This window comes from Petromyzon marinus, chromosome 59, assembly GCF_048934315.1.
Source record: "Petromyzon marinus isolate PM22_M1 ecotype Great Lakes invasive population chromosome 59, UKy_Petmar_22M1.pri1.0, whole genome shotgun sequence".
NCBI lineage: Eukaryota > Metazoa > Chordata > Hyperoartia > Petromyzontiformes > Petromyzontidae > Petromyzon > Petromyzon marinus.
This window is the reverse complement of record NC_133725.1, coordinates 8,054,638-8,078,914: the sequence shown is the minus strand read 5'-3', so window position 1 is coordinate 8,078,914 and position 24,277 is coordinate 8,054,638. Positions and strand designations below refer to the sequence as shown.

The 24,277-nt window shown below is 56.4% G+C and overlaps 1 protein-coding gene across 2 annotated transcripts in view; it reads left to right on the top strand.

Annotated features, from left to right (window-relative positions):
* The window catches only part of LOC116955439 (uncharacterized), an 86,015-nt gene extending 62,381 nt beyond the window's left edge, over positions 1-23,634 (top strand). For both annotated transcript variants that reach the window (XM_076053066.1, XM_076053067.1), the window contains 7 exons: positions 11,845-12,278; positions 13,003-13,264; positions 14,133-14,245; positions 15,211-15,330; positions 15,955-16,016; positions 16,775-16,941; positions 20,794-23,634. In XM_076053066.1, coding sequence (XP_075909181.1) covers positions 11,845-12,278; positions 13,003-13,264; positions 14,133-14,245; positions 15,211-15,330; positions 15,955-16,016; positions 16,775-16,941; positions 20,794-21,036 — 1,401 coding nt within the window. In that variant the 3' untranslated portion in view covers positions 21,037-23,634. The remainder of the gene's footprint in view (positions 1-11,844; positions 12,279-13,002; positions 13,265-14,132; positions 14,246-15,210; positions 15,331-15,954; positions 16,017-16,774; positions 16,942-20,793) is intronic.
* Positions 23,635-24,277: the final 643 nt, after the last annotated feature.

Sequence of the window (24,277 nt, the reverse complement as noted above, 5' to 3'; positions counted from 1 at the left end):
AGGTTTAGGACTGTGACTCATGCAGCTGCAATGGCTGCTTTGGGTACGCGGTCCAGACCTCCCCAGAGACCCTGGCTGAAAGAGGAGGTGTTCAGGATGGTTGAGAAAAAGCGACAGGCCCACTGTCATCGGCTACAGAATCCCACTTCAGAGAATGAGGAGGCTTACCGCAGCCTTCGCTCGGAGGTTTGGAGAGCCGTGAGGCGCTGCAAGGATGGGTGGTGGTCGCGGGTTGCTGAGGAGATGGAGTCTGCCTCAGTGGCCCGTGATCACAAATCTCTATTTAACTCCATCAAAAAAAGTAACCTGCAGCGCCACACCTATTACCATAATTAGGGGAAAAAACGGTGATCCAATCTCCGACCCACAGGAACAAGTTCGCAGATTTGCTGAGCATTTCTGTGAGGTCCTGGGGGAGGGAAAATCCCTCAGCCAGGAAAACATCGTGGCTCAAAGTGAGGATGACCCTGCTGAGGCTGCGGTGCCTCAAATATTGGAAGAAGTCACCCCCTGTGAGTGGCTGGCTGAGGTGCCATCTGCTGAGGAAGTATTGAAGGCGATCCAGAGTCTGAGACCAGGAAAGGCAGCGGGCAGAGATGATCTCCCAAGCGAATTGCTGAGGGAGGGTGGCGTTTGTGCACAGACTGCCCTATATGACATCATAACAACAGTCTGGACCACTGGACGGGTTCTGCAGGATTGGAAGGATGCCCTGGTGGTCCCCCTTTTTAAGACGGGGGACCGCACAGACTGTAACAACTACAGGGGCATCTCACTCCTCAGTGTGCCGGGAAAGGTCCTGGCAAGGATTATTCAGCATCGCCTTGCCAGGCACGCTGAGGAGAGGCTTGCGGAGCCCCAATGCGGTTTCAGGAAAGGGCGGTCCTGCACAGATGCCATATTTTCTGTCCGTCTGCTACAGCAGAGGTGTAGGGAATTCCAACAAGACCTACATCTCTGCTTTATTGACCTGGTCAAGGCCTATGATACCATCAGTAGGCCTGGGCTCTGGGTCGTTCTTCGTGCTTTTGGAGTACCTGACCCTCTGCTCACGATCATTAAGGACCTTCATGATGGTGAGCGGGCCCGGGTAAAACTACGTGGCTGGGAGTCAGAGCCATTCCCTGTCCACCTTGGGGTGCGACAGGGATGTCCTCTGGCTCCCACATTATTTAACATCTATTTTGACCACGTAGTTCGTGAAGCCTTCAATAGCTGTACCGGGGGAATCTCCATATGGTACAGATATAATGGGAGGCTAATCGATGCCCGGGTGCGGTCAAGGGATGGCTCCCTATTGCTCAACCACGTTATGTATGCTGATGATTTGGTAATAGCTGCTCAGTCAGAGGAGGAGTTGGAGACGCTGCTGCTGAGACTGGAGCGTGCCACTAAGAGGTGGGGCCTTACCATCAGCCCCACCAAAACTAAGCACCTGCCTGGGTATTTTGTACCATCGGACACTCCACCCCCACAACTCCCAATCGGTGATGGGGCAGTTGTGGAGAGTTTCCCATACCTGGGCAGTGTGCTTATGACTGGCTCCAGTTTAACAGCAGAGGTCTCACTCCGAATCAGTCGAGCGGCAATATCTTTTCATCGGTTGCGTAACGCTGTGTGGAAGCTACCTGGTCTGTCGCTCCGCACTAAGCTTCAGGTCTTCTCGGCCACGGTCATTCCCTCCCTTCTCTACGCTTGCGAAACGTGGACCCCCCTAATGGAACATCTTCGCCGGTTAGAAACATTTAGGCTGGCCTGCCTACGATCCATCCTGGGTTTAACCAGACTGGATTGTGTGAGGAGCTCACAAATCCTTGAAAGATCTGGGCAGGGTCCCATCGGTGAGCTCCTCCGGCAGGCAAGGCTGCGATGGCTGGGTCATGTAGCCCGCATGCCCAGCCACCGCATGCCGAAACAGCTTTTGTTTGGCCGGATTGAGGGGGCTAAGCGGGCGCGGCAAGGGCTAGAGAAGAGATGGAGTGATGTGGTACAGGAGGACGTGGAGCTGAGTGGACTTGCCGATGACTGGTACCAGCGGTGTCAAGATCGGCCTCTGTGGAGGAGGCTCGTGAAGGATGCTACTGGGCAGTTGGAGGCAGTCGCCCTCCAACAACAACGGAGGGCGGAGGAGCGATGCTCACAACAACGAGCGGAGCGCCGGGTGGCTAAAGCACAGCAGGTTGGCACAGTAGGGGACACAGGTGGTGCATCAGCCAGTCATCTCAGTCATTCGACCCGTGGCACCTGGGTCTGCCCAGTGACCTCCTGCCAGCGGGCGTTCGACACTTCACGTGGCCTCACGGTGCACATAACCTGGCACAAGCGTCGTGGTGACGTCACCGCCACTTAGTGGCGAATGGCGGTTGTTGTTGTTGTGTGTGTGTACATGTGTGTGTGTACGTGTGTGTGTGTACATGTGTGTGTACATGTGTGTGTGTGTACATGTGTGTGTGTGTGTACGTGTGTGTGTGTGTACATGTGTGTGTGTGTGTGTACATGTGTGTGTGTGTGTACATGTGTGTGTGTGTACATGTGTGTGTGTGTGTACGTGTGTGTGTGTGTACATGTGTGTGTGTGTGTACATGTGTGTGTGTACGTGTGTGTGTGTGTACATGTGTGTGGGCTCGCCTTCCCATCAACCGGAGGCGAGGAATGGTGGTCGTGGTTACTTATGCCCCCACCGAAGATGAACATCCGTGGAGGGATGCAGGCAAAGCCGATGAGTCAGATGCCTTCTATGACCTCCTGTCACAGGTGCTGGCTAAAGTGGCCCCTCGGGATAGAGTCATCATGTTGGGTGACTTCAATGCCCGAGTTGGTCATGATACTGGCACCTGGTCTGGAGTGATTGGAGGGCATGGGCCAGATCAGCTCAATAACAACGGTAGGAGGCTGCTAGATTTTTGTGCAGCCCATGGGCTTGTAATTACCAACACGCTGTTCCGGCATCGGCGCATCCACACAACATCATGGATGCATGCCGGGTCCAAGCAAGAACATCTGCTGGACTACATAGTGACGGACCAGCGAATGCGAGCCCATGTCCTTGACACCAGGACCTACCGTGGAGCTGATCTGCCCTCTGACCATCGACTAGTCATCTGTAAGATGCGCCTGCCATTCTTCCACTCCGGTGGTGGGTGTACACCCAGGACCCCATTCCAACCTAAAGTGGCCTGGTCTCAGTTATCTGATGAAAGTTGCAAGCGAGAATTTCATCATCGCTTGCGGCTGGGATTGGCATCGTCCCCGACTCCTCCTGATGTCGAGGGTAAATGGGCGAGGTTTAGGACTGTGACTCATGCATCTGCAATGGCTGCTCTGGGTACGCGGTCCAGACCTCCCCAGACACCCTGGATGACAGAGGAGTTGTTCAGGATGGTTGAGAAAAAGCGACAGGCCCACTGTCATCGGCTACAGAATCCCACGTCAGAGAATGAGGAGGCTTACCGCAGCCTTCGCTCGGAGGTTCGGAGAGCCGTGAGGCGCTGCAAGGATGGGTGGTGGTCGCGGGTTGCTGAGGAGATGGAGTCTGCCTCAGTGGCCCGTGATCACAAATCTCTATTTAACTCCATCAAAAAAGTAACCTGCAGCGCCACACCTATTACCATCATTAGGGGAAAAAACGGTGATCCAATTTCCGACCCCCAGGAACAGGTTCGCAGATTTGCTGAGCATTTCTGTGAGGTCCTGGGGGAGGGAAAATCCCTCAGCCAGGAAAACATCGTGACACAAAGTGAGGATGACCCTGCTGAGGCTGCGGTGCCTCAAATATTGGATGAAGTCACCCCCTGTGAGTGGCTGGCTGAGGTGCCATCTGCTGAGGAAGTATTGAAGGCGATCCGGAGTCTGAGACCAGGAAAGGCAGCAGGCAGAGATGATCTCCCAAGCGAAATGCTGAGGGAGGGTGGCGTTTGTGCACAGACTGCCCTATATGACATCATAACAACAGTCTGGACCACTGGACGGGTTCCGCAGGATTGGAAGGATGCCCTGGTGGTCCCCCTTTTTAAGAAGGGGGACCGCACAGACTGTAACAACTACAGGGGCATCTCACTCCTCAGTGTGCCGGGAAAGGTCCTGGCAAGGATTATTCAGCATCGCCTTGCCAGGCACGCTGAGGAGAGGCTTGCGGAGCCCCAATGCGGTTTCAGGAAAGGGCGGTCCTGCACAGATGCCATATTTTCTGTCCGTCTGCTACAGCAGAGGTGTAGGGAATTCCAACAAGACCTACATCTCTGCTTTATTGACCTGGTCAAGGCCTATGATACCATCAGTAGGCCTGGGCTCTGGGTCGTTCTTCGTGCTTTTGGAGTACCTGACCCTCTGCTCACGATCATTAAGGACCTTCATGATGGTGAGCGGGCCCGGGTAAAACTACGTGGCCGGGAGTCAGAGCCATTCCCTGTACACCTTGGGGTGCGACAGGGATGTCCTCTGGCTCCCACATTATTTAACATCTATTTTGACCACGTAGTTCGTGAAGCCTTCAATAGCTGTACCGGGGGAATCTCCATATGGTACAGATATAATGGGAGGCTAATCGATGCCCGGGTGCGGTCAAGGGATGGCTCCCTATTGCTCAACCACGTTATGTATGCTGATGATTTGGTAATAGCTGCTCAGTCAGAGGAGGAGTTGGAGACGCTGCTGCTGAGACTGGAGCGTGCCACTAAGAGGTGGGGCCTTGCCGTCAGCCCCACCAAGGCTAAGCACCTGCCTGGGTGTTTTGTACCGTCGGACACTCCGCCCCCACAACTCCCAATCGGTGATGGTGCAGTTGTGGAGAGAGTGGAGAGTTTCCCATACCTGGGCAGTGTGCTTATGACTGGCTCCAGTTTAACAGCAGAGGTCTCACTCCGAATCAGTCGAGCGGCAATATCTTTTCATCGGTTGCGTAACGCTGTGTGGAAGCTACCTGGTCTGTCGCTCCGCACTAAGCTTCAGGTCTTCTCGGCCACGGTCATTCCCTCCCTTCTCTACGCTTGCGAAACGTGGACCCCCCTAATGGAACATCTTCGCCGGTTAGAAACATTTAGGCTGGCCTGCCTACGATCCATCCTGGGTTTAACCAGACTGGATTGTGTGAGGAGCTCACAAATCCTTGAAAGATCTGGGCAGGGTCCCATCGGTGAGCTCCTCCGGCAGGCAAGGCTGCGATGGCTGGGTCATGTAGCCCGCATGCCCAGCCACCGCATGCCGAAACAGCTTTTGTTTGGCCGGATTGAGGGGGCCAAGCGGGCGCGGCACGGGCTAGAGAAGAGATGGAGTGATGTGGTACAGGAGGACGTGGAGCTGAGTGGACTTGCCGATAACTGGTACCAGCGGTGTCAAGATCGGCCTCTGTGGAGGAGGCTCGTGAAGGATGCTACTGGGCAGTTGGAGGCAGTTGCCCTCCAACAACAACGGAGGGCGGAGGAGCGACGCTCACAACAGCGAGCGGAGCGCCGGGTGGCTAAAGCACAGCAGGTTGGCACAGTAGGGGGCACAGGTGGTGCATCAGCCAGTCATCTCAGTCAGTCGACCCGTGGCACCTGGGTCTGCCCCGTGACCTCCTGCCAGCGGGCGTTCGACACTTCACGTGGCCTCAGGGTGCACATAGCCTGGCACAAGCGTCGTGGTGACGTCACCGCCACTTAGTGGCGAATGGCGGTTGTTGTTGTTGTTGTACATGTGTGTGTGTGTGTACATGTGTGTGTGTGTACATGTGTGTGTGTGTGTGTGTACGTGTGTGTGTGTGTACGTGTGTGTGTGTACGTGTGTGTGTGTACATGTGTGTGTGTGTACGTGTGTGTGTGTGTGTACCTGTGTGTGTGTGTACGTGTGTGTGTGTACATGTGTGTGTGTGTGTACGTGTGTGTGTGTGTACGTGTGCGTGCGTGTGTACGTGTGTGTGTGTGTACATGTGTGTGTGTGTGTACATGTTTGTGTGTGTGTGTACATGTGTGTGTGTGTGTACGTGTGTGTGTGTGTGTGTACATGTGTGTGTGTGTACGTGTGTGTGTGTGTGTACATGTGTGTGTGTGTACATGTGTGTGTGTGTAAAGTGAAATATGTAACAACTAAGCTTGTGCCGGAGGCCCCGGGGGGCCAGGCGTCTATGACGTCTCCTGGCCAAACCCCAATTGGCGGAGCCAGGAGATTGAATACCTACCCTCGGGGCTACTCCAGAAACAACGAAAAGCCACTACGGGTGGCCACGTGGAATGTTCGAACGCTCACTGCAGAGGAGAGGCTGCCACTCCTCTGTCGGGAGCTGGACCGGTACCGCCTGGATCTATGTGGCATTCAGGAGGTCCGGTGGACCGGCTCTGGCTCCTGCCACCATGAGGGGTGGACAGTCCTCTACTCGGGGCAGCAGACTGCCAAACAACAGGGTGTGGGTCTTCTTTTGAACAAAAGAATGAAGGGGGCGTGGGAGCGTGGCGGTGAGGTGTGGGAAGCTGTAAGCCCCAGGCTACTTTGGGCTCGCCTTCCCATCAACCGGAGGCGAGGAATGGTGGTCGTGGTTACTTATGCCCCCACCGAAGATGAACATCCGTGGAGGGATGCAGGCAAAGCCGATGAGTCAGATGCCTTCTATGACCTCCTGTCACAGGTGCTGGCTAAAGTGGCCCCTCGGGATAGAGTCATCATGTTGGGTGACTTCAATGCCCGAGTTGGTCATGATACTGGCACCTGGTCTGGAGTGATTGGAGGGCATGGGCCAGATCAGCTCAATAACAATGGTAGGAGGCTGCTAGATTTTTGTACAGCCCATGGGCTTGTAATTACCAACACGCTGTTCCGGCATCGGCGCATCCACACAACATCATGGATGCATGCCGGGTCCAAGCAAGAACATCTGCTGGACTACATAGTGACGGACCAGCGAATGCGAGCCCATGTCCTTGACACCAGGACCTACCGTGGAGCTGATCTGCCCTCTGACCATCGACTAGTCATCTGTAAGATGCGCCTGCCATTCTTCCACTCCGGTGGTGGGTGTACACCCAGGACCCCATTCCAACCTAAAGTGGCCTGGTCTCAGTTATCTGATGAAAGTTGCAAGCGAGAATTTCATCATCGCTTGCGGCTGGGATTGGCATCGTCCCCGACTCCTCCTGATGTCGAGGGTAAATGGGAGAGGTTTAGGACTGTGACTCATGCAGCTGCAATGGCTGCTTTGGGTACGCGGTCCAGACCTCCCCAGACACCCTGGATGACAGAGGAGTTGTTCAGGATGGTTGAGAAAAAGCGACAGGCCCACTGTCATCGGCTACAGAATCCCACGTCAGAGAATGAGGAGGCTTACCGCAGCCTTCGCTCGGAGGTTCGGAGAGCCGTGAGGCGCTGCAAGGATGGGTGGTGGTCGCGGGTTGCTGAGGAGATGGAGTCTGCCTCAGTGGCCCGTGATCACAAATCGCTATTTAACTCCATCAAAAAAGTAACCTGCAGCGCCACACCTATTACCATCATTAGGGGAAAAAACGGTGATCCAATTTCCGACCCCCAGGAACAGGTTCGCAGATTTGCTGAGCATTTCTGTGAGGTCCTGGGGGAGGGAAAATCCCTCAGCCAGGAAAACATCGTGGCACAAAGTGAGGATGACCCGGCTGAGGCTCCGGTGCCTCAAATATTGGATGAAGTCACCCCCTGTGAGTGGCTGGCTGAGGTGCCATCTGCTGAGGAAGTATTGAAGGCGATCCGGAGTCTGAGACCAGGAAAGGCAGCGGGCAGAGATGATCTCCCAAGCGAAATGCTGAGGGAGGGTGGCGTTTGTGCACAGACTGCCCTATATGACATCATAACAACAGTCTGGACCACTGGACGGGTTCCGCAGGATTGGAAGGATGCCCTGGTGGTCCCCCTTTTTAAGAAGGGGGACCGCACAGACTGTAACAACTACAGGGGCATCTCACTCCTCAGTGTGCCGGGAAAGGTCCTGGCAAGGATTATTCAGCATCGCCTTGCCAGGCACGCTGAGGAGAGGCTTGCGGAGCCCCAATGCGGTTTCAGGAAAGGGCGGTCCTGCACAGATGCCATATTTTCTGTCTGTCTGCTACAGCAGAGGTGTAGGGAATTCCAACAAGACCTACATCTCTGCTTTATTGACCTGGTCAAGGCCTATGATACCATCAGTAGGCCTGGGCTCTGGGTCGTTCTTCGTGCTTTTGGAGTACCTGACCCTCTGCTCACGATCATTAAGGACCTTCATGATGGTGAGCGGGCCCGGGTAAAACTACGTGGCCGGGAGTCAGAGCCATTCCCTGTACACCTTGGGTTGCGACAGGGATGTCCTCTGGCTCCCACATTATTTAACATCTATTTTGACCACGTAGTTCGTGAAGCCTTCAATAGCTGTACTGGGGGAATCTCCATATGGTACAGATATAATGGGAGGCTAATCGATGCCCGGGTGCGGTCAAGGGATGGCTCCCTATTGCTCAACCACGTTATGTATGCTGATGACTTGGTAATAGCTGCTCAGTCAGAGGAGGAGTTGGAGATGCTGCTGCTGAGACTGGAGCGTGCCACTAAGAGGTGGGACCTTACCATCAGCCCCACCAAAACTAAGCACCTGCTTGGGTATTTTGTACCATCGGACGATCCACCCCCACAACTCCCAATCGGTGATGGGGCAGTTGTGGAGAGAGTGGAGAGTTTCCCATACCTGGGCAGTGTGCTTATGACTGGCTCCAGTTTAACAGCAGAGGTCTCACTCCGAATCAGTCGAGCGGCAATATCTTTTCATCGGTTGCGTAACGCTGTGTGGAAGCTACCTGGTCTGTCGCTCCGCACTAAGCTTCAGGTCTTCTCGGCCACGGTCATTCCCTCCCTTCTCTACGCTTGCGAAACGTGGACCCCCCTAATGGAACATCTTCGCCGGTTAGAAACATTTAGGCTGACCTGCCTACGATCCATCCTGGGTTTAACCAGACTGGATTGTGTGAGGAGCTCACAAATCCTTGAAAGATCTGGGCAGGGTCCCATCGGTGAGCTCCTCCGGCAGGCAAGGCTGCGATGGCTGGGTCATGTAGCCCGCATGCCCAGCCACCGCATGCCGAAACAGCTTTTGTTTGGCCGGATTGAGGGGGCTAAGCGGGCGCGGCACGGGCTAGAGAAGAGATGGAGTGATGTGGTACAGGAGGACGTGGAGCTGAGTGGACTTGCCGATGACTGGTACCAGCGGTGTCAAGATCGGCCTCTGTGGAGGAGGCTCGTGAAGGATGCTACTGGGCAGTTGGAGGCAGTCGCCCTCCAACAACAACGGAGGGCGGAGGAGCGACGCTCACAACAGCGAGCGGAGCGCCGGGTGGCTAAAGCACAGCAGGTTGGCACAGTAGGGGGCACAGGTGGTGCATCATCCAGTCATCTCAGTCAGTCGACCCGTGGCACCTGGGTCTGCCCCGTGACCTCCTGCCAGCGGGCGTTCGACACTTCACGTGGCCTCAGGGTGCACATAGCCTGGCACAAGCGTCGTGGTGACGTCACCGCCACTTAGTGGCAAATGGCGGTTGTTGTTGTTGTTGTGTGTGTACGTGTGTGTGTACATGTGTGTATGTGTACGTGTGTGTGTGTACATGTGTGTGTGTGTACGTGTGTGTGTACATGTGTGTGTGTACATGTGTGTGTGTGTACATGTGTGTGTGTACATGTGTGTGTGTGTGTACATGTGTGTGTGTACATGTGTGTGTGTGTACATGTGTGTGTGTACGTGTGTGTGTGTGTACATGTGTGTGTGTGTACGTGTGTGTGTGTGTACATGTGTGTGTGTGTGTGTACGTGTGTGTGTGTGTACATTGTGTGTGTGTGTGTACATGTGTGTGTGTACATGTGTGTGTGTACGTGTGTGTGTGTGTATACGTGTGTGTGTGTACATGTGTGTGTGTGTGTGTACGTGTGTGTGTGTGTGTACGTGTGTGTGTGTGTACGTGTGTGTACGTGTGTGTGTGCACGTGTGTGTGTGCACGTGTGTGTGTGTGTACGTGTGTGTGTGTGCGTGTGAGAGCGATAGTGTAACGGTTAGCGCGCTGCGCTATGAACCTGGCGACACGGGTTCGATTCCCGCTCACGGCCAACACCAGTGGCGATTATCTGAACCGGTCCCGGGCCTCCCCTAGGTCGACTCAGCCTCAAATGAGTACCTGGTGCGGTGTGTAAACATCGCCACTGGGGAGACAAAGGCGGTCGGGCGTGGTGCTGGCCACCCACCCCCTCGTGTACCGTTCCGGCCTTCATAGGTGCTCGCTAACAGCACTTGACCCTACAGTCTGTTAAGGCTACACGGGGGATCTTTGTTTGCGTGTGCGTGTGTGTGTGTGTGTGCGTGTGCGTGTGTGTGCGTGTGTGTGCGTGTGTGTGCGTGCGTGTGCGTGTGTGTGTGCGTGTGTGTGCGTGTGTGTGTGTGCGTGTGTGTGTGTGCGTGTGTGTGTGTGTGTGTGCGTGTGTGTGTGTGTGCGTGTGTGTGCGTGTGTGTGCGTGTGTGTGCGTGTGTGCGTGTGTGCGTGTGCGTGCGTGTGCGCGCGTGTGCGCGCGTGTGTGCGTGTGTACGTGTGCGTGTGTACGTGTGCGTGTGTACGTGTGCGTGTGCGTGTGTACGTGTGTGTGTGCGTGTGTGTGTGTGCGTGTGTGTGTGTGTGCATGTGCGTGTCTGTGCGTGTGTACATGTGTGTGTGTGCGCGTGTGTGTGTGTGCGCGTGTGTGCGCGTGTGTGCGCGTGTGTGTGCGTGTGCGTGTGTGTGCGTGTGCGTGTCTGTGCGTGTGTGTGTGTGCGCGTGTGTGTGCGCGTGTGTGCGTGTGTCCGCGCGTGTGTGCGCGTGTGTGCGTGTGTGCGCGTGTGTGCGCGTGTGTGCGCGTGTGTGCGTGTGTGCGTGTGCGTGTGTGCGTGTGCGTGTGTGTGCGTGTGTGTGCGTGCGGGTGTGTGCGGGTGTGTGTGTGTGTGTGTGCGAGTGTGTGTGTGCGTGTGTGTGTGTGTGCGGGTGTGTGCGCCCGACCGCCTTTGTCTCCCCAGTGGCAACGTGTGTGTGCGCGTGTATGTGTGTGCGCGTGTGTGCGCTTGTGTGTGTGTGCGCGTGTGCGTGCGCGTAATGCGTGTGCGTGTGACGTGTGTGTGTGTGTGATGCGTGTGTGTATGTGACGCGTGTGTGTGTGTGCATGTGCGTGTGAGTGCGCGTGTAGATTTTCTCTGTGTCTACGCATGCCCCCCGGGACTGCTTGCTAAGTGCATGCGTGTTCGCGTGTGTGCGTGTGTGCGCGTGAGCCAATTTCGTTGCGCGTGTGTGTACGTGTGTGTACGTGTGTGTGTGCCCGTGTGTGTATGTGTGTGTGTGCGCGTGTGTGAACGTGTGTGTGTACGCGTGTGTGTATATGTGTGTGTGCGTGTGTGTACGTTACGTGTGTGTGTGTGTGCGTGTTCATGAGCGATGAGCGCATGTGAACGCGAGAGCGGTGGCTCAGCGGTTAGCGCGCTACGCCACGCTGCGCAACCTAGCGACCCGAGTTTTGATTCCCGCTCGCGGTAACCGACGCCGGTGAATGTTACCCAAACCGGTCCTGGGCCTCCCCTAGGTCGACTCAGCTTCAAATGAGTACCTGGCGCGAAACGTAAACATCTCCGCTCGGGAGACAAAGGCGCCCGGGCGTTGCGTTGGCCACCCATCCCTGCCGTGCGCCGTGCCGGCCTTCACAGCTGCTGCTCGCTAACGGCACTCAGTCCAGCAGTCCGTTGAAGATGAGAGGGGAGAGGCAGGCAGGGGCGAGTCCATAGGCTGTGATGAATGCAACCTTTCTGGATGATGATGATGATGATGATGCATAACAAGCAGTTTGCTAAAGTCATCTTTTCGAAATCTTATTCCACAGATCTCAGATCTATCGCTCCTTGCAGCTGAGCTTCAGGCAACAATTGTGGGTCCAACAAAAAAGGTGGTGAGCTCTAGGATGGAGGTGGATCCCAGGGTGGAGGTGGGTCCCAGGGCGGAGGTCGGTCCCAAGATAGAAGTTGGTCCCAGGATGGACGCGGGATCCAGGATGGAAGTTGGCTTCAGGGCGGAGGTGGGCTCTACGGCGGAGGTGGGCTCCAGGACAGAGGTGGGCTCCTGGACAGAGGTGGGCTCCAGGACAGAGGTGGACTCCAGGACAGAGGTGGGCTCCAGGACGGAGGAGGGCTCCAGGGCGGAGGAGGCGGTGCAACGCGGCCGGGTCTCCAGTGCCACGGCCGCTTGGGACGTCGGGCCCGGCTCGGAGCTCCGTCACGAGCACGCGGCCATCAGGGAGACGTGCATGCTGGGACGCAGGTGAGGGTGTTCACTGCACATGTCACGTGCAGTAGGGGTTCATGCACGGCGGAGGAGAAGGAGGGGGCCTCTGGGTGGCTCGGAGGTCAGAGAAACACGGAGCTCGCACCACTGAGAGCCTGGGTTCGAATCCAGGTTCCAGCTGCTGCCTCTGGTTAAACCGGGTTTCTGTAGTGCAGTGAGTTGATGGTCTGAGCGCGATCGCCAGTGACTCGCACAGAGACTCATAGATGCACATAGAGATTAGTTGAATCGCATAGATACCCATAGACTTCACACGGAGGCTCATTGCATCACATAGGGGCCCATAGACTCACACAGAGACCCATAGACTTACATGGAGACCCATGAGCTTACACAGACACATAGACTCACACAGAGACCCATAGACTTACACAGAGGTCCACGTGCTCTCTAGATTCCCACAGACTTGAGTAAATGCAGCCGTTACCACAGGCAGCAGTGAGACAAAGAGACAGCTGCGGGCCGCACCGATAGCGTGCGCGGGTGAGCGGTGAGGAGTCCGAATTGGCCCACCGCCACCGCGGCGACTCATCGTGTTCCGGCGACCGTGCCACCCAGCGTTGTCGGACCGGGTCTGGCGGTAGGCCAGTTTCGCCCCCCCTCTGTTGGGACTGGTCAGCGGCGTCGCACGCTCGCAACCTCTCGGCCTTGACCAGACCGCCGGCTCCAACGCCTAACCGGAGCGTGCGGGTCGCCGCAGGGAGGCCCCGGCGGCGGCGGCGGCAACGGCGTGGCGTCGTGCACGCAGCGAGGATGACCTCCTGGCGGCCACGGCGGCCGGACGCGGGGGCTCCGCCCGGAAGGCGTGGCCTCACTTCAGAGCGGGCGCCGCAGCTGCCGCCGCCGCCTCTACGGACGCCGGGCGAGAGGCGGCCGGGGGGCGGCACTTCCTGTCCAGCGGGAGGGCGTCGATGGGAGGCGACGACCCGGCCGTCTACGCGCCCTTCCTCAACTTCCAAAAGGTGAAGGGCGACGACGGCCAGCAATCTTACGTTTTACGCACCCGGCACCACCACGTTCGGTATGCCTCCGCTATGCACACGAGATGTGGTTATTAATAGTCGCGTGCAAAACCTGCTCCGGCCTACCGGCGGCCCCCGGAAATATTTCGCGGGAGAAAATTAGGCCCTGGACTTGCACGAGAGTCCCGTAGGCTCAGATAGACAGCTGTGTAATGAGTCGACCAGACGAAAGTTGAGATGACACAACTCATCTTTATTTTTCCATGCGAGCTCACGCCGCGTACGACCGCTCCACTCCAAATCCCACCAGGAAGTGCCTCCATCACACCGCCTCATCCGGTGACGTCACCATTCCCCTCCTGGGCGTTCCCTGTCTCTCACGCCCCCCCCGCCTTCACTTTCCTCGTGTCCTTGACGTCACATTTAACAGAATCCTGCGACCCCTTGGGTATTTATACCTCCGGATCGCGTAAGTATGAACAAATAGACAGCCATAGCTCTACGTAGAGACTCACGAATTCCTCTTTATACGTGTTGTATGTTGAACTTCTTTCGCACCACACGTAGCCAACCGTGCTAATAGGAGGTGTGGTGGAAGGACGACAAACGAAACAAAAAAAAACAAGCAGCTCTAAACAAATGAGTTTTCAATCTAAACAAAAATATGTTGTCAGTTCTAAAGAAAAACGGAAGCAAAGACTCGCATATCGACCCATAGGCTCACATTTAGACCCGCACTCACATAGAGACCCATAAACCCACATAGAGACCCACAGACTGACATCAGAGATCCATAGACAAACAACATACGTGGCCTGAGTTGTGATGATTCTGGATTGCCATGTGTCTGGGTCGGTGCCACCATCAGGAGGCTCTGCTCCAGAACCGGGACGCCAGTGCAGGGGACGGCGCTGGCGGCCAGGGGCTCGGCGCAGACCTCGCGTGTGAAGCCTCCAAGCACAAGCGGCGAGCCACGGACATGTAAGTGAGAGTCCCCGCCCAGGCCATCGTCATTATCATCTGTGTTGTGTGTGCCTGTGTGTGTGTGTTGTCACTGACCTCAAGGTGCACATGGCCTGGCACAAGCGTCGTGGTGACGTCACCGCCACTTAGTGGCGAATGGCGGTTGTTGTTGTTGTCACTGCGCGACGCAACCCGGCGACCTGAGTGCGATTCCCGCTCACAGCCAACACCGGTGACGATTATCTGCACCAGGCGTGGGCGTCCCCTAGGTCTACTCGGCCTCAAATGAGTACCTCGTGCGGTGTGTAAACATCGCCACTGGGGAGATAAAGGTTGCCCGGCGTGGTGTTGGCCACCCACCCCCTCGTGTGCTATTTTCGGCCTTCATAGGTGCTCGCTAACGTCACTTGCCGCCCCAACAGTCTGTTTTGAAGGCGATATGGGGGATCTTTTTCCTTTGTTGGCACAGCAGGGAGTACAGCTGGTGCATCTAGCAGTCATCTTAGTCAGTCAACCCATGGCACCTGCTGGGTCTCTCCCGAGACCTCCTGTCAGCAGAGAAACTTCGATGCTGTGCTTGCCCTCAAAGTGCACCTGGCCTGTCACAGGCACCGTGGTGACGTCACCGCCACTTAGTGGTGAATGGCAGGTGTTGTTATTGTTGTGGGTGGTGATGGTGTTCGGGTGGGTGGGTGTGTGGATAGGGTGGTGGTGGTGGTCGGTGGTGGTGGTGATGGTCGATGTAGAGACTCATATTTTTACATAGCTTTACATGAAAAGTCCAAGACTCACATATGGACCCAAACCCTCACATAGAGACCCATAGACTTGCATAATCTGAGTGATATACAACGCTTATTCCACAATCGGCACAAACGTAAAGGTCACATTCACCGAGTTATTATTATTGTTGTTTAATGTTTAACTCTCACACACACACGCGCATACACACACTCGCGTTTCTCACCCCTTCCCGCTTCCAGAGCCAGAGACGTAAAAACTCGGCTGGGCTTTTTGCGTCGGAAACACGACGGGCAGCTATCGGCGACGCCGACAGCCGGCCACGGGGAGACGTTCCTCGGCAGGCTCACTCGGGCCTCCAGGCAAGACCCCCCCCCCTCTCACCTCCTCTCCCCTCCTTTACCGTAACATCGTTTAAGCCTCGCCATCTGGCCTGTGTCCACATCCCCGGCTCTCCTGTGCTTGTGTTATCTGAACTCAGGCATGACCTGCTCCTCTCCCCTTACCCGCTAGGCCCCATCCCATTGCCTTTTCCCTCTTCGGCTCAGCGCCTTTCCTTTTTAGACCCCACCCCCATTTTCTGGAGAGCCCGCCTCTTCCTGTGCAGGCCCCGCCCCTTCCTGTGCAGACCTCACCCCTTCTCACTGCCACAGGGTTGGGCTGCTTTGGGTGGTGGTGTGTGGAGTCAGTGGGGGGGGTAGTGCTGGGCGGGGTCGGTGGGAGTAATGGTGGGTAGAGTTAGTAGAGGGTAGTGGTGTGTGGAGCCAGTGGGGGGGGTAGTGCTGGGTGGAGTCAGCGGGGGGTAATGGTGGGTGGAGTCAGTGGGGGGGGTAGTGCTGGGTGGAGTCAGCGGGGGGTAATGGTGGGTGGAGTCAGTGGGGGGGGTAGTAGTGGGTGGAGTGAGTGGGGGGTAGTGGGTGGGCTCAGCAGTAGTGGTGGGCGAGCTCAACAGAGCAATACCGACCTTGTTCACGTTCGTCACACAGGCCGAGTGCGGAGGAGGTGAGGAGCTGGAGCGAGTCTTTCGACAACGTCCTCTCTCACAAGCGTGAGTCTCGTCAACATCTCCCCTTGCTATCCCGGTGGCCCGTCGATGGGTCATATAACGGCGCACCACCGTTGGTATCCCGCGCGACGTTCTCGTAGCGGCGAGGACTGTCGCGACAGGAGGCGCCGCTTGTTCAAATCCGGCGGGCCGCCCTGGTTAACGCTGCGGTGTGCCTATAAACTTTTGGCGGCTCACCGGTATTGTGTGCGCCGCGGTGGCGAGATGTTAACTACGTCGCCTGGTATACAGAGGGTCGCGGTTTCGATCCCGACCCTGACGCCTGCCGTGCCTCTGGAGTTGGCGGTGTCTCTCTCCCCGTGGTCGCGTGGATTTTTTCCTCCGGGTCCTCCGGTTTTACACCCTCCACATTTTGAATCCAACGTGACGCGTTCACAGTGTTTGGCTGCTGCAAATTTCCGCGTGATGGCGACGGTGATGAGCCACTTCATTGAGCTACCATTTGCGATGGCCTGGTCACTTCTGACAAATGAGAGATGCGCCTCGGCACTTACTTGTCAAAAAAACCAACCTTAGTTCGAGTCAGTTTAGCTCAGAACCAAGCGCGCTGCCGATGAGGGCCCCCCGGCGCGTCGAAACCGCTCCAGGAGGTCGGCACCGCGGCGATCGCGGTGCCGTCCGAAACGCGACGTCGCTCCCCCCCCCCCCGCCCCATCCCCCACCCCCCACCACCACGCCCCTCCCCCCCCCCACCCCCCACCCACCTTTGTGACGTTGCCTTCCGCGTGCGTGGCGAGCAGACGGCGTGCGGCTGTTCCACGCCTTCCTGCGCAGCGAGTTCTCGGAGGAGAACCTCGAGTTCTGGCTGGCGTGCCGCGAGCACCAGCGGCTGGGATCGGCGTCGCGCCGATCGGCGCACGCCCGCAAGATCTACGGCGAGTTCGTGGCCACGCAGGCCCCGCGCGAGGTGGGGTGGGGCCGGGGTGGGGGTGGGTGGGTGGGTGGGGGGGTGGATGTTCGATCGCTTGGGCCTTGATCGAGAGATTCTGAGCGACGTTGGTTCGGGATCAGGACGTACGTGCGTGCTTGTTGAAATTCTCGCGCGAAAAGCATTTTGAAAGTAAATGAGTTTTCAATCTAGATGTACACATCTTTATTCAGACTGGAGGAATCTTCTTATCACAAGGAAGGGGGCCAGTCACAAAGTTACAGCAAGACGATAGGAGTGCAAAGTACAGGACAGATAAGCAAATCACCGCAATCACCGGGCTTAGACAATCCTTTTAGCCACCTGGCGGTCGCTGATCATGACGATAATAATAATAACAATAACAAAGGTGCAGCCCTACAATTTCCTAAGTCATGCCACGCTTGCTGGCGGGAGGGCCTCCACTCCGGCATGTTTATTTAGCCTGCTCTTCCAGCCGTCTCGTTGGGCAGGGGTGGGCGGACCCACACTTTAGCCCAAGCCACCGCACGCCACCTGCCGATTGGCTGGCTGTGGTCCTATCCGCTCACTCTGCTGGGCGGACAGAGGCGGGGATGGGGGTGGGGGGGGGGGCAGTTAGAGACTTCCCCCATTTTTCGATTTAAAGCTTTCGTGACTGCAAAGATTCATCTTCTTTGGTTCTTTCGGTAAAGTCACGTAGAATGAGAATAAAATAATACATTGATAAAATAAAATAACACAATAAAATTATCTGGAGGACAGCGCTGTCCTCCAGACAGTCTCGTCCCTTCACCTGATGAAGGCCGCTTGTGTTGTGGCCAAAACGTCGTGAGAATTTTATTGTGTTTTTTATTTTATCAAATTATTATTTTATTCTCATTCTACGTGACTTTACCGAAAGAACCAAAGAAAACTTCCCCCATTGTTTCAGCTGCCCCAATTGTTTCAGCTGCCCCCATTGTTTCAGCTGCCCCCATTGTTTCAGCTGCCCCCATTGTTTCAGCTGACCCCATTGTTTCAGCTGCTCCCATTGTTTCAGCTGCCCCCATTGTTTCAGCTGCCCCCATTGTTTCAGATGCCCCCCATTGTTTCAGCTGCCCCAAATGTTTCAGCTGCCCCCATTGTTTCAGCTGCCCCCATTGTTTCAGATGCCCCCCATTGTTTCAGCTGCCCCAAATGTTTCAGCTGCCCACCATTCTTTCAGCTGCCCCCATTGTTTCAGCTGCCCCAATTGTTTCAGTTGCCACCATTGTTCCGGCTGCCACCCATTGTTTCAGCCGCCCCTATTGTTTCAGCTGCCCCCATTGTTTCAGCTGCCCCAAATGTTTCAGTTGCTCCCATTGTTTCAGCTGCCCCCATTGTTTCAGCTGCCCCCCATTATTTCAGCTGCCCACATTGTTTCAGCTGACCCCATTGTTTCAGATGCTCCCCATTGTTTCAGCTGCCCCCATTGTTTCAGCTGAGCCCATTGTTTCAGATGCCCCCCATTGTTTCAGCTGCTCCCATTGTTTCAGCTGCCCCCATTATTTCAGCTGCCCCCCATTGTTTTAGCTGCCCCTATTGTTTCAGCTGCCACCCATTGTTTTAGCCGCCCCTATTGTTTCAGCTGCCCCCGTTGTTTCAGATGCCCCCCATTGTTTGAGATGCCCCCCATTGTTTCAGCTGCCCCCATTGTTTCAGATGCCCCCATTGTTTCAGATGCCCCCCATTGTTTCAGCTGCCCCCTCATTATTTCAGCTGCCCCCCATTGTTTCAGCTGCCCCCCATTGTTTCAGCTGCCCCCCATTGTTTCAGCTGCCCCCATTGTTTCAGCTGCTCCCATTGTTTCAGCTGCCCCCATTGTTTCAGCTGCCCCCATTGTTTCAGCTGCCCCCATTGTTTCAGATGCCCCCATTGTTTCAAATGCCCCTCATTATTTCAGCTGCCCCCCATTGTTTCAGCCGCCCCAATTGTTTCAGCTGCCCCCATTGTTTTGGCTTCTCCGTTTCAGCTGCCCCCTTGATTCAGCTGCCCTCATTATTTCAGCTGCCCTCATTATTTCAGCTGCCCCCATTGTTTCAGCTGCCCCCCCCCCCCATTGTTTCAGCTGCCCCCCCCTCATTGTTTCAGCTGGAATCGAACCGGCAAATTCCACATTTCAATTCCAGTGTAAGACACAAAGACAGAGATCCCCCGTGTGTACGGCAAGTGCCGTGAGCGAGTGGCTCCTGTGACGGCCGGCATGGCAGGGGCTCGGTGGCCAGCACCAGGGCCCAGTGGCGATGTTTACTGCACACCGCACCAGGTACTCATTTGAGGCTGAGTCCACCTAGGGGAGGCTCAGGACCGTTTCAGATAAGCGTCACCGGTGTCGGCCGTGAGCGGGAATCGAACTCAGGTTGCCGCGTTGCGTCGTGCCATGTCACTTGCTACAACCACCACGACAACCACCACCACAACCACCAATACATCCACCAGTACAACCACCAATACAAAAACCAATACAACCACCACTACAACCACCAATACAACCACCAATACAACCACCACTACAACCACCACTACAAACACCACAACAACCACCACTACAACCACCACTACAACCACCACTACAACCACCACTACAACAACCACTACAACCACCACTACAACCACCACGACAACCACCACTACAAACACCACAACAACCACCACTACAACCACCACTACAACAACCACTACAACCACCACTACAACCACCACGACAACCACCAATACAACCACCACTACAACCACCACTACAACCACCACTACAACCACCACGACAACCACCACTACAACCACCACAACCACCACCACGACAACCACCAATACAACCACCACCACAACCACCAATACAACCACCACTACAACCACTACTACAAACACCACGACACACACCACTACAACCACCACGTCAACCACCACGACAACCACCACTACAACCACTACAACAAACACCACGACACACACCACTACAACCACCACTACAACCACCAATACAACCACCACTACAACCACCAATACAACCACCACCACCACAACCACCACCACTACAACCACCACCGTGATAACCACCACTACAACCACCACTACAACCACCACTACAACCACCACTACAACCACCACCACTACAACCACCACTACAACCACCACTACAACCACCACCATGATAACCACCACTACAACCACCACTACAACCACCACTACAACCACCACCGTGATAACCACCACCACAACCACCACGACAACCACCACTACAAACACCACTACAACCACCACTACAACCACCACTACAAGCACCACTACAACCGCCACTACAACCGCCACTACAACCACCACTACAACCACCACCACTACAACAACCACCACTACAACCACCACTACAACCACCACCACTACAACCACCACTACAACCACCACTACAACCACCACAACCACCACTACAACCACCACTACAACCACCACCACGTCAACCACCACCACGTCAACCACCACTAGAACCACCACTACAACCACCACTACAACCACCAATACAACCACCACTACAACCACCACTACAACCACCACTACAACCACCACCACGTCAACCACCACCACTACAACCACCACTACAACCACCACCACTACAACCACCACCACAACCACCACCACTGCAACCACTACTACAACCACCACCGTGATAACCACCACTACAACCACCACTACAACCACCACCACTACAACCACCACCACTACAACCATCACTACAACCACCAATACAACCACCACTACAACCACCACTACAACCACCACTACAACCACCAATACAACAACCACCACCACCACCGCCGTGTCCGTGTCCGTGTCCCCGCCCACTGCCCACGCCTCCAGGTGAACCTGGACGCGATGACACGGGCGACCGTGTCGGAGCGCCTGCGAGTGGCGCCGGCGTCCCCGGGCGCCTTCCGCCCGGCGCAGGCGCGGATCCGCGGCCTCATGGAGGGCGACTCGTACCCCCGCTTCCTGCGCTCCGCCGCCTATGCCCAGCTGAGCGCCACGGCCGCCCCCCGGCATCCTCCGCCGGTGCCACCGCCGGCGCCGGCGCCGGCGCCGGCACCGCACGCCCGCCGCTGACCGGCGTTCCGTGGCGCCGCGAGCCCCAATCGGTGGCGCGATATCTTCCGCCTCCCGTCTCGGGGTTTATTTTATTTGTCGCCTGCTCGCGACACTGTCGGTCGGCGAGCATCGACAGGGCGCCCGCCGCTCGCCGCGGGCGGTTCGCCGGCCCGTGTGTGCCGGGCCGGGCCCCGCCCCCTCGGCGATGGTGCCACGCGCGGTGACGGTGACGCAGCGAGCCGTCGGCCCCGCGGCGGGGGGCTAACCCTCGGGCGCCGTCCAGAAATGTGCGAGGCCATCGCGCGCGGGCTAACGTCCCCGTGGTAAACTTGACAAATTGACACCGTGCAGCGCCCGCGTTTGGGGGTGACGGCAGCGGCATCAGCAGCAGCGGCATCAGCAGCAGTGGCATCAGCAGCTGAGTCGGCAGCGTCAGCAGCAGCGTCAGCTCACTCCCCGAGAACCCTCCGCAGGGCTTGTCTGTGACACAGCAAACGGCACTTTCCTTGCGCGATGATCGCCATGCACCGTGCGAGCGATAGTCCCAGGCGGTCTCCGAGCAAACCGTGCGAGAGAGAGAGGGAGAGAGGGAGAGAGAGAGGGAGAGCGAGAGAGAGGAAGAGAGAGTGAGAGTGAGAGAGAGAGTGAGAGAGTGAGAGAGAGAGTGAGAGAGAGAGAGGGAGAGAGAGAGAGAGTGAGAGAGAGAGAGAGTGAGCGAGAGAGAGGAAGAGAGAGAGGGAGAGCGAGAGAGAGGGAGAGAGAGGGAGAGAGAGAGAGAGGGAGAGAGAGAGAGAGAGAGTGAGAGGGAGAGTGAGAGTGAGAGAGAGAGGGACAGAGAGAGTGAGAGAGAGAGAGTGCTCCGTCGCGTCCACGCAGTCCGGAGCGGACACCTCCGGGCTGCCGGCTCGGCTGTGATGGCGGCGAGGAGTGGCCATCACCGTCGCCCCCCAAAGCATCCCAGCCGGATGCTTTGGGGGGGCCGGCTTCCGTCCAGCGGCGGATCGATCATCCCTGACGACGATGACGACAATGACAACGACGACGACGACGACGACGATGATGATGACAATCACGACGACGATGACAAAGACGACGATCGTGGATAGTGACGATGATGAAGGTTGCCACGCGATCCAGCGATGTGACGCCTGGTCGCCAGCCGAATTCCGTCGCTCCATCTCCGCACCGGGCGTGGCCCCCTTGCGGACACTCCCCACCATCCCCTTGGCTGCCTGGCGGTGTGCGAGATCAGCGCTGCACGCGGTCTCATTTGCAACGAGAGTTTTTAGCCGAAAGCTTTGAATGGATGCGTTCTACATGCATACGTGTGCATGCGGCTCTTCGGTCAATTTTAACCCTTTCCCGTTCCGAGACGTCTGCAAGTATCAAGCCGGTGGGTGGGTGGGTGGGTTGGTGTGTGTCCCGTTCACCGCTGAGTCTGGAAACTCGCGACCGGCTCGGCGCTAATTTGATCTGGAGAGGCGTAGCAGCAGCAGCAGCAGCGGCGGCAGCGCGGTTGTGTTTAAAGACGTCGCTGCTCACCGCAGAGAACCGTGGCGACACGACCACCGCCGCTCTACGATAGCCGGCGCCACCGCTGTGCCGCACGCCCCTCCCGCACGGCCTTGTGGGAGCCTCTGCACCGATCACGTTCTGATTTATTTTGTCGTTTTTCTCTTCCGGTTTAGATTTGACGATGTACACCACGTACGTCATCGGAGCAAAATGATGACGTGCACTGTATACGTCATCGAACAGAGTGATTACGTGCACTTTGTAGTCATCAGAACGGAAGGATGACGTGCACTGTGTACATCATCAGAACGGAAGGATAACGTGCACTGTGTACGTCATCAGAACGGAATGATGACGTGCTCCGTGTACGTCATCGGAACGGAATGATGACGTGCACTGTGTACGTCATCAGAACGGAATGATGACGTGCTCCGTGTACGTCATTGGAACAAAATGATGACGTGCACTTTGTACGTCATCGGAACACAATTATGACGTGCACTGTGTAGTCATCGGAGCGGAATGATGACGTGCACTGTGTAGTCATCGGAACAGAATGATGACGTGAACCGTGTAAGTCATCAGAACGGAATGATGACGTGCACTGTGTAGTCATCGGAGCGGAATGATGAGGTGCACTGTGTACGTCATCAGAACAGAATGATGACGTCCACCGTGTACGTCATCAGAACAGAATGATGACGTGCACTGTGTACGTCATCGGAACGGAATGATGACGTGCACTGTGTACGTCATCAGAACGGAATGATGACGTGCACTGTGTACGTCATCGTAACGTAATGATGACGTGCACTGTGTACGTCATCGGAATTGAATGATGACGTGCACTGTGTACGTCATCGGAACGGAATGATGACGTGCTCCGTGTACGTCATCGGAACGGGAAAGGGCTAATTGGGTTTCGTTTAAACGTGTTGACGACGTATTAACTGTCCATTTCACTAATCGCCTGCAGTGTAATGAAGCGTGCGCAATCCAAAGATGTATACACACGCACACGCGCAAATTCTCACGAGTGTATTCACGTACGCATTCATAATCGCAGTAATAATAACCACCCCTATCCAGGGGAACAACCCCCCTCTGCCCCCCACCGAGTCTCTGGAGACTTGTGTCTAAGAGGATCCCGCTGAGATATTCATTCACTGGTTGTCGAGTTTCACCCCAGGGGGCGTGCGCCGCCATCGATGTAACGGCGTCGTCATCACAGAGCGGCCTCATCCTCCTCCCCCTCCTCTCACCTCCTCACTCCCTCCTCGTCCTCCGCCTCCTCCCCCCCTCCTCCTTTCCCCCTCCTCCCCTATCTCACATTCCCCCTCCTCTCACCTCCTCACTCCCCCCTCCTCCGCCTCCCCCCTCATCTCACCTCCTCCCTCCTCTCACCTCCCCCCTCCTCTCACCTCCCCCCTCCTCTCACCTCCCCCCTCCTCTCAACTCCCCCGTCCTCCCCCTCCCCCCTCCTCTCACCTCCTCACTCTCTCCGCCTCCCCCCCCGCCTCCGCTTGCCACCTCCCCCTTTCTCCCTCCCCTCTCCTCCCCCCTCCACCCTACTCCCCTCCTCCCTCCTCTCCTTCCCCCCTCCCCCTTCTCTCGCCTTCCCCCTCTCGCCTCCTCCTTCATCCCCCCCTTCACCCCCTCCTCCCCCCCTCGCCCCCTCCCTCCTCCTCCTTCATCCCCCCCCTTCACCCCCTCCTCCCCCCCTCCCCCCCTCGCCCCCTCCCTC